The following is a 16,007-nucleotide window of genomic DNA, read 5'->3' on the forward strand; positions in this document are numbered from 1 at the left end:
GTTTGTGATGTATTCATAATTTCATACTGTACAAGTACTGGGCATGTGTATTTATACCTTCCTGGGCCTAATCGGCCTCGGCTACCCTTGATCTGCAATAATCAAACCGTAATTTTGTCCCGAGAAAGTTCAGGCACACACAGCCACAAATGGACAATAAAATACAATTAATAGTATAAACAAATACAATACATAATAAAAGTGGTCAACAAATTTCCAGCCATTCTGGGCAATCTCTAGCTTGCCATGTATAATTGTTTAATCTCAAATGTAACTTGATTATTTTCACTGCTTGAAGTATCTTAGTTTACTACAGTGGTATATCCCCAGTATATGGAACAGTTAATTGTTTGTTATTTTAGTAGTTTTTCAGTAAACCCGCATTCACTGATGTTTTACTGAGAGTTTAAAACTTAGTAAAATAATTATGTTCCATATACTTAAGTTTACTGACACTTTACTATCAGTATAACTACAGTAAGGCATCAATTAGTAAACTAAGAACCTTCAAGCAGTGTTTTGTGTTTGCAATTGTAATTTTTAAATAGGGGATCCACTCAGTAACCAAATACCAATTTTCAATGGAACCCTGTGAGCAAAAGGAGAGAAGCACAACACACAAATACAATTATGAATATCTGTTCCGGGCATGGCCTTGGTGCAACCTTTTGCCTAAAGACGCTAATCTCGATGCTAATAGAGCAGTCAGTACTCTAATACCCTGTAACATTCACAACAAGTAAATGGGGCAGGTATAGATGTATACCTCTACTATATTTATTTTAATAGTCGGAGCAGTCCCAACAATGTTAGTTGAATTGTTTTGAGTTCTGAGCACTTGAAGTATCTCTCTCTCTCTCCAGCTCTCTCCCATCGCATGTATCCCAATCTCCCCACACCATGAGGCACGATATAGCTATACAGCCAGGAACTATATACTAGTTTGTTTTTTGTTTTACTTCAAAGTTGATTTTTTTTTCATTTCAGCCAACCAGATGATTAGTGGTGACAGTGAAGGAGTCAAGCTCAAAGTCAAGAGCAGGCATGTGTGGTGTGGCTTCATTACAAGTTCGGAAACAGGCCATAACAGGATGTGTACTTAATGACAGTGAAATCTTTGATTGGCCATAAACAGTGTGTCAGACATTTGAATGAATAGATTTTGAAAAAATATTCAGGTCACACATGCAGTACTACGAATGAGCCAAATTTCAAGAAACAATGTAATTCCATCCTTAAAAGAGTTTTTAATGTTTTTGAGGGTTCAGCTCAACATGTACAATGTGCTCAACATGTATATAATTACAAGTTACAAATTTTCCTGCACTGACTCTTTCAAACCAAACAGTGCAAAGTGGTCTACTGGCATACATATCTGTAGTATCTCTATTTTATAAAACCATTTGCTGGCGAGAAGTTGATGTTCAAGTACAGGTTGAATGCAGAGAAGATCTCAGGTCCCAGCTGTTGTGGCTCCTCTGGCACATGCCTAGACTGCAAGTTGTAGGGGATCAAGCCACCACTGGGTCTGGGATTTTTTTCTGCATGTTTCTGACTCCTTGTATTCTAAGCCTTCTCACAGGTATAGTGTATGGGATAGCATTCACAGGAAAAACATTTGCTGGCGAGAAGTCAATGTTTAAGTACAGCAGAGAAGATCTTGGATCCAAGCTGTTGTGGCTCCTCTGGCGCATGCCTAGACTGTATGTTGTGGGGGATCAAATCACCACCGGGTGTGGGATTTTTCTGCATTCTTCATATTTCAGCTACATGTTTCTGACTCCCTGTATTCACTGGCTTTTAGCCTTCTCACAAGTCTCTAGTGGGATTGCATTCACAGAATTGTGTATTGTATATCATACCTGTATATGTGTGTGAGGTATAGCTGAAGTTAAAGGGTCATGGAGTGTGCAAGTTGGAGTAACTGATAAGTATAGGTAATCACACACATTTGAGTGCAATTTTGGCTGTTACGAGTACAATTATTCCATAATTGCACGAAAATGAGTGTGATTGCCTACTAATCACATAGTGACCACCCTTCATGGTTTGTAGTACATATCTATCCAGTTCTATGTGGCCATTAACTTCTACCAGGTGATTGCATGATCCATCATCCTTCTTTGTTCATTTGTTGTTGTACTTAAAAGGCTTCATGTGTTAGCAATTCTGATTGGTTACTCAAAATGTCTACATATGTAGCACTTAAAAGGCTTCTATTGTCAGCTCATTTGATTGGCTATTCATTATATCACTTTCTTGTTGCACTTAAAAGGCTTCTGTTATTCTGCTATTTTATTGGCTACTTTACAGTGCAACTACAGAAACAAGGCCATGCGATTTGCGATTAATTGCACTCCTACTATTGAGACTAATGTATGGCAAATTACACACACTTGAGTGCAATTTTGGCTGTTACGAGTACAATTATTCCATAATTGCACTCAAATATGTGTGATTGCCTACTAATCACATACTGACCACCCTTCATGGTTTGTAGTACACATCTATCCAGTTCTGTGTGGCCATTAACTTCTATCAGGTGATTGCATCATCCTTCTTTGTATTACATCATTTGTTGTTACACTTAAAAGGCTTCATTTGTCAGCAATTCTGATTGGCTACTCAAAACGGCTACACATGTTGCACTTAAAAGGCTTCTATTGTCAGGTTGTTTGATTGGCTATTCATTATATCACTTTTCTTGTTGCACTTAAAAGGCTTCTGTTATTCTGCTATTTCATTGGCTACTTTACAGTGCAATTACAGAAACAAGGCCATGCAATTTGGGATTAATTGCATTCCTGCTATTGAGACTAATGTATGGCAAACTGTATCACTATGTGATTAGTTCACCGAGTGAAATTTACCATTTCCAATACAAAGAGTGGTATTTATCCTGCTACCCATACTATTCCCAGTTAATACCATACTCGCTGCATATACGCATGCTGTGTATTAGCGTTGCCATGTACACAATTTGTCACTATGTACTAAACACGCATCAACACTAATTGTTAACATAAATTCTAGCCAATGAAATTGCAATTACAACTTTTTCACTGCTACCAGTAAAATACGGGATAAATTTCACTGCTACTATTGAGACTTTTGTATGGGCAGTGAAGGTATGGTATTAGCAATGTAATTAATAAAGCAGCTATAGGATTTGCTTTTGTATGTGACCTCATGATATCAGATTCATTGCTTGTAAACATCTTAGTTGAAGAAAAATATGCAGAAAAATTGAATGACATTAACATAATAATATAGTGTATTTCACATTTTGAATTTCATGACATTTCACTTAAAATTCCATCGATTGAGTCAAAAATCGATAATAAACTTAATTTACAAATAAATAATAATTATCAGTTTCATTGTTTCATTAAAATATCTTGAGCAACATCATTATGTTCTTATTCTAGGAAAGGAAGGATACACAATGGTACAATATGTTAATTATAAAGTGTAACCCAATAAGTAAAAACCTGATAAGGATGTCAATTCAACAGCTAGTATGCAGGAGCAATTTCCTAGTGGGGTTTACAGCAGCAATACAAACACGCAGAATAATGGAAACAGGACAGGGCAATATATAGCTAGACAACACACATTGATTATTCAAAAGTGGATTACGGGAGAAACCTACAATAAAAACTCAGGATACTCTAATAGAGCAGTCAGATGTAGCTATTCTAATAGAGCAGTCAAAAATACTCTAACAGATCATTCATAACGGAACACACGCACTCATAGTAGCTAGCATTTTAATGTTTATAATTGGTTAGGAGTTGGGGGCAGCCCTCTCAGATATATTTCACTACCAAATCTGGACCTGAATATGTCACTCTGGTATATGCTGTATAGCTAATGTAAAATGCTATGCCAGAGACTGACATGGAGCCATTACAACTTACTAAAATGTGAAGCACAAATACCAACATGAGAATATTAACATCATAGAGATATTAACATCATAGAGTGAAACTAAGTGAATGTGGTTGTTCTATTAGAGTGGTTGACTACACTATCATTACACATTGACCAACATTAACAGGTTGTAGGACCAGGTATCCTACAGACCTTCAACACTTGTACTGTAAAGTCGGTATAGTATAAATTTCTTACTATAAATTCTTTTCAGCTGACTCATCATATGAACAAACATCTGTTTCTGGATCACTCATACGTCTCAAATACTGTGACAACCAAACTGCAAACACCAGTGTAGGAATGAAGAACAGGACACACCATCCAATAGCCAGCCAGAACCCATTCTAAAGTGACACAATTATACAGTAACGTAGCTACTGGGATGAGTGGCACACATACTATTCCATCCACAGTATCCTCACACACTTCATTGTAAAGGTTGGCATACGTAGCGTAAAGCGGCTGACATCTCCCAATCTCATTTTCCAACTATCAGTACAACAAGTATAAACTTGTATAGTAACAGATATACTCACATTGCCTACAGCCCAGTCAGCAAAATCAGTTGCATATCCAACCACACCACTGAACACTGTTTGGGTCCTCTGTCACAGATTAACGTTATAACTAACATGCTTTTACAATTACACAATCATACATTTAGCACAAGTTGAGTACCATTGGGTCCATTTAGTTGATCAAAAGTTGCATTAGCATTAACAAGTACCTCTTGAACTCTTGACTGGAAATGTGACAGCATAAAACATACAAATATAAAAGATAATGCGCTCTATGTACTCACACTTAACTCCACTGCAGTTTCATTTAACATTATTATCTGTTGTTCAAGAAGTTGCTAAAATACACACCAGTTGTGGTTACTAGTATATACGATCAAAGTCATGTAGTAACTTACTGTACAATTGTTGATCTCAGCAATTGTAGTTTGATTGATCCTGATAATTTCATCAATGATATCCTGAGTGTCATCAGCTAAGCCAGGCTACAAGCAGGTCATATAAATGATGACTTTTACGTTGAGCCCTCCAGGTTGGAACCGCACAAAATCTTGAAATATGTCTGTTTGTAGTACTGCTTGAAAATAGTTAAACTGCCTGCTCAAATGTCTGACACTATTTGTGACCATCAAGGTTTTTGACTACATTTTACATGTGAAAACCATAAAAGTGTATAGTCTGTTGTAATCAGCAATCATTTAGTAGCTGAAATGCTATTTCTCTTGAAAAACTTCCTTTCTCTTTTATAACTGTTTTCTAATGGTTCAGCTTGATTTGTAGTTGTGTACATATCTATATAGTTCCTGCATACTCCACCAAAAAAAAGTTATCTGGGCCAAGCCAATACATTGAAAATTTAGCAAGAACATTTCCTCCACTAAATTTCCATACACCATTCATCAACATATACTCACCTGTGAAATTGTACGAAATGAACTGACTAGCATCTCCAATATACTAACAGTAGTATCAATGGCCAGCGTACTTATTTGAGATGTGATCTGACTTGCATACATGGCATAGTCAATTGTGTTTAGACCAGAGTTGGAGAAGGAAGTAAGACTGTCTCGTGTCTCCTGAGTTAGGATTTGGTCAAGATTGAAGTTGACATCTGTTCGTAGACTATCAAATAGCTGCCCCAGGTCAGGAATTTGCTGCAATAATGACAAAATAAATTTATTAGAAAACAATGTGTCAAATACATAGACAAGAAACTATAACTTACTACTGAACACATAACAGAAATAAAGGAACTTTTTTCAATTATTTTGATTGTACAGCATAACCTTCACTCACATTGGTAATGTTGGTGATTTCATCTAGGTTAAAACTTTCTCTCCTTTCAAGTTGGGTTGTTTGATAGATAGCTTGATTAGCTTCACACCCACTAAAACAAACAGATGACTCTAAAATCAAAGTAGACATCTCTTCAAGCATAACTCACTCCAAAACGCTAGTAATAGTCAAAGGTATGCTGGCATCATCCAATATGAAACAACCCAGTAAATATCCACCCCATAGGTCACTATTGTCAGCAATCTACAAGTGAGAGACATCATTTGATTATGTCATTAGCTGGTTGTAAGAGGACTTAGAAAAGTTCATGCAATGAATCACTCTGTTAATGATGAAGATATTTTGAAACATGTTTAACAACCATCTCAACCATATAGTCTCACAGGCCAGACATTATCTTGTTGGTACACTCAGGAAGTAGTTACCATACCTAGGGAATTTGGACCACATTCCATGCACTTTAGTCTACTAAAATTGGGTAGCAGATAATCATGCAGTGGATTACATGCAATTGCACCCTACAGGAAGGTCATCTGGCCTGTGAGACTACATACATACTCCCAATGCATACAACTGACAGTAGATTTACCCTTGAAAATACTTCATAGCTGGGAATGTCATCATTTGGAGCATCTTCTGCAATGGTATAGCATATTTTGAGCATGTTGGATCCCATAAAAAATGTGATCGATGCCAAAATTAATAGGAACACAGCAAAAACAAACATGAGAGGAACTCCACTGAAAAGTCAACACAAACCTTATAATAACATAATATTTTTTTTAAATCTAATACTCTTACAAGTATATCAATATTACACCACCATAGTTTGACAGCTGTGTTCTAGCAGATGGTACTGTATGCCTTCTGAACCCAATAGCTCCCAGTACTAGTCCAACAATTAATACTATTATCACGATTAATGTTAGTGAGCATATCACAACACTGAAGGCGTATCTGTTGATTTGATCATTGATTATCAATATCTTGATCATAATTCTGACTAACCGTGGGGAATCATACTGGTCAAGAGTGTCTTGAATATCACTTGATTGTGTCCGAACATCACCAACAAACCCATCTTCATCAAGAATCTAACAATAGTTGAGATGATTAGGCCATGTAAACATTAATTATTAGTTTCTCATCCTCCTGTACTCAAAATAACAGCGTGGAACGCAGCGGGAGGGCTGAGTTTTATTTTAGTTTTAGACAGCTAGCTGAATTAACTAGCTAAAATCACTCAAAATGCAATTTTCTTAGTAAGGTACCAACTATAAAAAGTTCTAATTGCATGGCTTCCCTTAGCTACCAGTGGTACAGAAAATCGTTGACAAGATGAGAAAAATGGTGATGTGGGTGGGGATGATAAACTAATCATTAAGTTTATCTGGCCTTATGTGCAAGGAATCTTATTAGTTAAAAATGCTTTCATAAAAAAGGACACTAAGCCCACATGTACTTATATATCATATAGTACGATAGTACTGTATAGTAGGGACAATGAAGGTGTGGGTGTGGCCCATGATAAAACATCACCCAAAAACCTGCCTCGATTTTCCTCACAACAACATGACAGTATTAGTTGAATGAAATCAAGCCCAAAAGTGCCTTCAGATTGACCCGAAACGTTGTTGTTAAGTTGCTACAGAATTTAAAAAAAATTTATTGAACTACTGCCTGCCTGATGTGTTCAGTCAAGCATAGCAGAAAACTGGGTACAGCTACAGCCTACTTCTTTCACAGAAATGTTAATTCACTTAAGAAGAAACCTTTGGCATATTGATAAGCATACTATGCACACGCTATTGTGTTACCTTTTATCCTTCTTTAGAAGGTTCTTCATCGATAATAGGGCTTCCATCCATGGGCATGGTAACATTATGCAATATAGTATTGTGTAACGTGCACACCCATGGACATGTGTTGTAGACGTTGCAGTGCTGAGTGAGCTGAGTGTTTTGGTTTTAGCAAAGTTAACTACTTGTGTTTCTGAACATTTGCTGTGACTGTAACTACAAAGGCACTACATGCAGGCATGCTGGGATCCAGACTTCTAAAAGGGCTCATAATGGTAGACTCCCCAGCAATGTTTCACTGTTAAATCTTACCAGTTAGGCATTTAGAAATGCAACTGAAGCCTTTAACAGTTGCTTTAGAAAATAAAGATGATAAAGAAGCGCTTATCACAGAAAGATAGCAGTTTCAAGTGATATTTGAAGTATTATTGCTGTAAACAAAGGTAGAAGTAAGTGTTTTGTCATAAATCTTGTAACAAGTGTTTCTTTGACTGATAACCAGATTTTAGTTTTCAGTATTGAGAAGAAAAATTTGTTAGCATTTAACTAAGTGCTACTATTACCATGTAGCTAAACAAAGTTAGTAAGATAACTTGATGAACTTCTAAGTGAATACAGTTTAACAATAAAGATTATGTGGTATGTGTTATACAGTTAGCTAATCGGCAAAGATTTGCTGACTACTTGCATATATCCATATATAGTTTTTTTTTTTTTAAGAAAGAAGAACCGGCCCTAGTTGGCACTCCCATCCACCACACTCTACTCTACGCTAAGATGTTCTATATAATAAGTTTAGCCTATCCCTACACCTACAGAGCTACTGAAACAGAACCTACAGAACACAGAATAGAAAGGAATAAAGGAAATGGGGTTTAAACGGCCCTGAACCTATTTCCATATAATAGTGGTGTCATTAACTATAGTTGTAATATTGTGACCAATTTTGTGAAAAGGGGTCTTCCCTTGTACACATCTAATTTATAAACTTTAATGCTTCATAGCTTCATAGCTTCAGACAGTTTGAAGGAAACTAATGACATCAATTCGGTCAATAGTTAGCAACAACATTAGCTCCTATGTATATGGATTAGTGTTAAAGACCTGTTTTTAAAAATCCAGTTAGGTTAATTTTCATTATTATACAGTGTGTTTAGTAGTCATGAACTTCAAGAAAAAGTTCACAAACAAATATAGGAATTTTAAACTAGAGTAGGGACAACATAGTACCACATTAAAAAGTACTGAAACAAGCTGGATTGGAGTAGTATGTAATGTCCAATTGCTGTAAAACAATAAGAAGTAAATATCCCTACTGTGCTTTCTTATACTTGTTGATATTAACAGACATACTTCATTTAGCTCCTCCTCTATTTCATCTGCAATGTCTCTAATAATTCCCTCAAACTCATTGGCTCGATTTATTATATCTAAAACAACATCACTAGTATACTGAGTCATATTTATACACTCAACTTCTTGTGCTGCTCTGTATTTGGTTCCTGATGTCACACGGTATACCATAGAAAGTAGCATTAGCCTATCAGTGTGGTAGAGAAGGTAGAGAAGTGTAACATATTATACAAACTGAGCTGTACACTTATCCTCACCTCAATGGCTTGTTGTGTAAGGTTGTCAATTTGCTCAAGCTGATTCAATACTCCACTCACATCATCAACCTGTACAACATGATAAGCTAGTACATCATCATTGTATGCTTACACAAATCCTAAATTTAAAACCAACTGTTCAACTAGAGTATTTTCAAGTGTACACTATATTGAAGTTGAGCTCTGATAGAGCAATTGAGCAACCCCTGCATACAGATGAATGCTTATCAGAACACTTTCTGAGAAATAGATAGCTAAGCACCATCTATACATTATAGCGAAAGCACTGCCATACATGAAAATAGGGTGTGTGTCGAAAGACTAATACAGCACAAGGCAAGGACAATGCTTTAAATGTTATACTTCCTGGTTGTCTTGCTCAGAGCGCTCACCTCGAGTGCCTGAACCACTTCAATTATCAGTGATCAGACTATCAGTAAGTGTCCTATTTCTAACTGTAGAACTGGTAGCAATTTACAATTTCATGTACATGATCCAAATTGTGCTGGGGTTGCATAGCTGTACTGTATGACTCATATACAATTATGTCTTATTGATACTGTATGGAAAATACAGTACTCATATACTCCCACGCAAAGTACAATACTGTATAGAGGGAAACTTTGGCAGGGTAAAACTTTGGTGAATTTGGAAATTTGCTACAAATTTGCCAAAGTTTAACCCCATAGTGCCTCAGATTAGCATCTTTATAGCTAAAGATTGAGTTTCAATTCACCAAAGTTCATTTTGCCGAATGCAATTGACTTTGCTATTCTCCAAAGTTTACTCCAAGCAAAGTTTCCCACTATACAATAGTTATAATGTATGTTCATGTGTCTATGAGGTCATGAAGTACACCTTAGCTATGTTTGGGACCTACTTGACATGGTCACTATAATGAGGTGGTCTTATTAATGAGGTCATAAAGTACACCTTAGCTATGTTTGGGACCTACTTGACATGGTCACTATAATGAGGTGGTCTTATTAATGAGGTCATGAAGTGCACTTTAGCTATGCTTGGGACCTACTTGACATGGTCACTATAATGAGGTGGTCTTATTAATGAGGTCATGAAGTACACCTTAGCTATGCTTGGGACCTACTTGACATGGTCACTATAATGAGGTGGTCTTATTAATGAGGTCATGAAGTACACCTTAGCTATGTTTGGGACCTACTTGACATGGTCACTATAATGAGGTCATGAAGTACACCTTAAAACTAAACTAAAGTCTAATTAAATACCTTGCAGTTTCCTGGTGCTCTAATTTCCATAAACTACCATGCCCTTCATGCAGGTGAGGCTACATTAACAGAAGGTGGTGAAAATAAAGAAGTGGCTTTATCGGTGCAGTTGCATTACCTGCTAGTATGGACTCTTGACATTATTCATATCATAACTTGATGTCATGTTTCATGGATTATTGATTCTCCAGCTATATTAGTAAACTGGCAGGTTTGGAAAAATCATTTCACTTCCAGTTACACCCATTAGAACACATAACTGCTCTACTAGTACTAGTATTTTATCTCAAACTTTATTTGTAATTGTGGGGGATAATCACTTCTATCCTACTTGCACAATGGATGATGTAAGTTTTACCATTTATATAGCTAGCAAATAAACCTTAACTGCTGGATCCATGAATTGCTGGACCTGTGAAATGCGCAACTGATGTGGCATTGGGTTAGTAAAGGATCCAAACTATGAAAAGTAGAATACCTTGGTATAATCGATACATGCACTGTTTCAATTTGTTCCAAGGTGTGTATGCTACACATGCGGTGAAAAGTAGAATACCTTGGTATAATCGATACATGCACTGTTTCAATTTGTTCCAAGGTGTGTATGCTACACATGCGGTATTCACACTACATCTCTTACCACTGAATAGTCCACTGTTACATTGTGTTGTTGAGTGGGTATTGTATTGCATAGAATAGAACCTCCAATATTAGCCTGGCAATTTGCTTCCAGTGCTCTAAGCATTACTGTCAAATCATTCAGCTCAGTTTGCAGTCTCTGAGTTAAATTTAACAACTTCACTACAGTAGTGTTGACCAGCTGTAGTGCAATTATTGAGTTGTTAAGCTCTATAAAATAATAATTTTTAATAACCCTGACAGTGTACGTATGCATGTGTAATGTACGCTCTTATGATATTATGCACGTAACTCACCTGTGGCTAATTCAAGACTACTGTTTATCAAAGGAGCAACAGAGTCCTCAAACGCATCCAACACAAGGGCACCAATAGTGACGTGTGAATCTATGGGAATAATTGTAGGTTAAGGGGAAAGACAAGTACAAACTTGTCATGCTTTAAATTGCTGTTTTATACTTGTCTTGTTTTAAATAATTGTTGTCTTCTTGTTTTTTGCCACAACCATCCCAAAGTATCCTTATATTAGTGGCTTGAATCAGTTGGGATCATGCTCTGATTACAAAGGGGTCCACAGTTTAGGGTGTCCATTTTTGAGGGGTTCACACACACACACACACACACACACACACACACACACACACACACTACACACACACACACACACACACACACACACACACACACACACACTACACACACACAACACACACACTACACTCACACGCACTATACAACTATACACACATGCACTACGCACCACACACACACACATACACACACTCACTACACACACACACACACACACTATACACACACACACTACACACACACACTACACACACACGCACACACACACACTACACACACACATACACACACACATGCACACTACACACAGGGTCACAACACTTACTGTCTATTTGACACTGCACAAAGGTGTTTATTTCACTATACCGATCAATAGTTGCATTAGCTTGCTACATAAAAGACATTATCAACTAGGCTAATATACCACATGTCCCACCATCTGTGTGTCATCAATAAAATTGATTGAACTGTTAAGTGCTGCATTCACAGTGGTATCAAAATTCTGAATAGAATCATTGACTTTGTCATTGGAAACAAAAGCAAACACAACACCGATGCTAGACAAACAGAACAAAATTGATAAAATTATGCCATTTAATACACTACTGTAAGTTCTGGAATGATATACACACATCAATACAAACATACAGATATTAAGTACTAAATTATGAGTTAGCACAAATGAAAACTTACAATAGTAGACAAACACAGAGGACAAGCATTATGTAGAGGATGAAGCATTTTAAATCATTGTTCTCTAGATGTTCTTGTTGTAAATCTCCACCACATTTACCACAAAGTCGGCAACAGCAGAAACAGCAACCAACAATGGAAAATAGCAGAGCAAAAACTGGTCCCAGACAAGTGACAACCAGTATGGGTGCCCACCACTTCCCGAACTGTGTAGAGAACAATGTAAGCATACAAAGCACATACAACCATATATACATGTCTGTAGTAGTGTGCACGTGTGTGTGTGTGTGTGATGTGCATGTGAACACGTGTAGTGTGTGTGTGTGTGTGTGTGTGTGCGTGTGTGTGATGTACATGTGCGTGTGATGTACATGTGTGTGTGTGAACACGTGTAGTGTGTGTGCGTGTGAATTTGAGAGAGAGCGAGCTTAAATAATATGTTAGCCATGAAATGGTTTAGTAAAGTCCTTTACTAATTATTTTATGCATACAGTTCTATTAATTCGATAAAACAAATCAGTGCAAAGCTCATCAGTCATGTCTCTAAACCACACAACTTACATCTTCTACTATATCACTAAACTCTGCATTGCCACTGCCAGTGCGTCGTTGAGTCGACGCACAGCTGGCTGTTGCAATGGGACTGTCCATCGAGGAATTAATAGCAGGTATTATAACATCTGCAAAAATAATTACTATGAAGCAGTCTATACACATCTATAAATCATAAAATTATAGCCTAGCTGCCAGTGTTGGGAGTAACGTGTAATGCATTACATAATAATTATTACTTTTGTGGTAACAAAGTAATATAACGAAATACGCTATAAAAGCAGGTAATATAACTCAAGTTGCTTTACTTACAAATGTAACACGTTACCTAAGTAATGAAGTTACTGTAACGGGTCTAATATTACATAATATTATTACTTTAAGTAACAAAATTACTAATCTCGTTAGTAATCCATTGAGTAATTCCTGCCACTATGAAGTAATGAAGCTTATTCACCAGCTTCTTACTTATAACCAAGATTTGCACATTGTCCAACAATGCAATCATGTCATGTGATAAAGTGGTAGTTTCACACGTGACAGCTTAAGGCTGTGGACACAAAGTAATATAATATGTAATATTATTATAGTTACTTTATTTTATGGGTAATATGTAACTGTAACTATTGTAAATAATATGTAATATGTAACGAGTTACTTTTAAAAATAACTGTCCCAACACTGCTAGCTGTTGTTTTTTCAGTATTTAAATGCTGACATGCAGTCAAATTGCTTTCTTTAAGAACACAAGATTAAATTAAATTACCATTTTTGTCAAAGACTCTATGGAACATCAGAAGACATTACTTGCAAAGGTGCTCCCACACAAAACATACAAAGATACACATAAACATGAAACAGATACAAACTTTACACAAAAAGAAAATGACAATGTGTAGTCCAAATACAATGTATAGCTGAGAGGAATGATGTTCCATAGAGTCTGAAGATTTAGTCTAATAATGGCTGACATAGTTCCATCTACTACTGCACACCCAATGTGCAGCACGACACTGGATCAATTCCACATCTTTAGTGGAATGTAAATACCAAACAAGGACAAGGATGATTATGCATGAATTTGTGTCATTTCTGTACTTTTTGTCAATTATGAAGAAATGTAAAAACTTTTTACTGTTAACAAGCTTTATGCAAAGCACTGGATACCTTGTAAAACAAGCCATTAAGCTTTTGTGAGTGCATTGGTGAGATAAACACTTTGCCTTTAGCTTGGGCTCCTTCATGAAGGGAAAAGCACACCAAATATTCATATTGTAACAATATATACACTAGTAGCAGATCCATGGGGTACGTGCCACCCCCCCCACACAAAAAAAAATACTATACACAAGATCGAGATGCTCAGTATAAGTCAGTCAAATACTCTAATAGAACAGTCACCACATGTAACACTACTAAGACTAATCCATAAAAACTAACATCTGCAGGGCACACCCATGGGCACACTTTGCTATGTAGCCTGCTAAGATTTTTTTACCAATTAAATTTACTTGGCCCTTTGTATGTCATTCTTATATGAAAATAGAAGTCTAGGCTCTCACGATTCGCTAATCCTTACATGCAGCTCTTGATTTTTTATTATTTTTAAAAATTATTATTAACACTTTACAGTGACCAGCACTGAAGGTCTACAGCAACATGTGCTGCAGCCTTAGGATTACCTAACCTAATTTCAAGGACTTAGACTTAATGACTTAGTTATAGCTGGAAAGGTGTAATAGAAAAGGGGCCAAAGTAAGGAAAAAAATCCCTCCAACCCCAGGATTCGAACTGCAGGTCACCCAATGTCTAGTCGGGGCCACACTCAGTCTTCCTCCAGGAGGGATGGATTGATTAACATAGACCACTTAGAAAGTATTATGATTTAAACTACTGTGCATAAAACTATACTTGAAATTTCAGTCCTGTAACAAGTAAAATACCTATAGCTTCTGGGGAGCTGCCAGACCTCCTGCTTTATATAGCTATAACTTACTACACTGGTCATGGTACACCCCCACCCCTTGTTTAACCCTGGATCCAACCCTGTACACTACCTCTTCAATTAGCCTAATAGAACAGACATGTAATTATCTCCCCTGCCCACATTACTGTGACATCATGCAAGTTCACACTGTTATTCCATCATCACCGTACAGAAGTTGCTTACACAGCTATAGACATAGAGGAAGGTCAGACGGTTCATTTCAATAGGGGAATATTCTAATAAAGTAATCAGCTAACTCTAATAAAACAGTCAGGTGTAACAAACAATGGATGATGACCTGCCCGTTATCTGAAACCGGGACACACCTAAAGTACATTTTCTTGCACGTCACACTACACACACACACAACACACCGTCGTATGGTAGACTTCCACTGCGAACGCCATCAACAAAAGCATTCGCTAGGTTGGCCCAGGCCTTCAGTCCATCTGAGTTGTCATTCACTGCTACTATGACTACTCGGGCGGGTGGTAGTGGTTCGAATATGACTGAACCATTCTCAGCCAACGTGAAGTTGACTACCTCAGAAACTGATCTTGCTGCTTCCTCTTGTGCTGACAAACACAGTTCTGGCACTGACACAAGACCGGCAAGTGAAATATCGCAACTACTACCACTATTTTGAGCTGATACTACAGCAAAACTACACAGCACGAGTGAATACCATAACGCTCCCATAATTTAAAATAGATTGCGCAATTTCAATTAACGCGAAACCTTAGCAACTGTTTATGTCACGTGCTGCTGAATTTCAAGCATGTATAATAACCGTTGCCCCTAGCAACCTGCAGGCCTCTTGCGGTTTCCAAAAACAAGATCGACATACTCAAAAGCAGTCACCCTAATAGAGCAGTCATATCATTTAAGTTTTAAATATAACAGAAAACTAAATCGCTGTTGTTATGTATGCCATGTAATTTATAATGATGTAAACAACGTGCAGGTGACTCTCTTGATTAGGCCTGTATGAGTTGTAGCTACTTGTTTTGAGTGAGATTGTAACAATTGATTCTATGTAATGAAACAATAAAGCTATAGTTCATTCTCAAGTTTATCATTACTGGACCCTCAGTCCTGTATGCCCAGCTTGAGGTTGGTTGCTTAGGGCACTTTACATCT

General features: G+C 37.0%; 1 protein-coding gene across 1 annotated transcript; it reads right to left on the reverse strand.

Moving 5' to 3' along the window:
- Positions 1-3,316: 3,316 nt before the first annotated feature.
- Positions 3,317-15,566, reverse strand: LOC136236894 (prominin-1-A-like). The gene is made up of 23 exons (XM_066027124.1): positions 15,242-15,566; positions 12,890-13,008; positions 12,329-12,534; positions 12,072-12,192; positions 11,961-12,024; positions 11,342-11,431; positions 11,047-11,255; positions 9,160-9,228; positions 9,026-9,089; positions 8,903-8,979; positions 6,759-6,844; positions 6,552-6,707; positions 6,340-6,490; positions 5,899-5,993; positions 5,751-5,841; positions 5,369-5,608; positions 4,853-4,939; positions 4,739-4,792; positions 4,595-4,678; positions 4,473-4,541; positions 4,336-4,425; positions 4,132-4,280; positions 3,317-3,424 (listed from the first exon to the last, which is right to left on the reverse strand). Coding segments are annotated over exons 1-23 (2,697 nt in total). The 3' UTR covers positions 3,317-3,423.
- Between the last annotated feature and the right edge of the window lie 441 nt (positions 15,567-16,007).

The sequence above is a fragment of the Dysidea avara genome, chromosome 10, assembly GCF_963678975.1.
Source record: "Dysidea avara chromosome 10, odDysAvar1.4, whole genome shotgun sequence".
NCBI lineage: Eukaryota > Metazoa > Porifera > Demospongiae > Dictyoceratida > Dysideidae > Dysidea > Dysidea avara.

What these genes read in the sequence shown, in the direction of transcription:
- LOC136236894 (XM_066027124.1), bottom strand. Translation starts at nt 15,566, where the DNA reads ATGGGAGCGTTATGGTATTCACTCGTGCTGTGTAGTTTTGCTGTAGTA. An exon ending in TGTGCAGTGTCAAATAGACA is followed by an intron (nt 11,432 to 11,960) that starts GTAAGTGTTGTG and finishes TTATTCCCATAG; the next exon opens with ATTCACACGTCACTATTGGT. An exon ending in ACTATTACTAGCGTTTTGGA is followed by an intron (nt 5,842 to 5,898) that starts GTGAGTTATGCT and finishes TGTTTGTTTTAG; the next exon opens with TGGGTGTGAAGCTAATCAAG.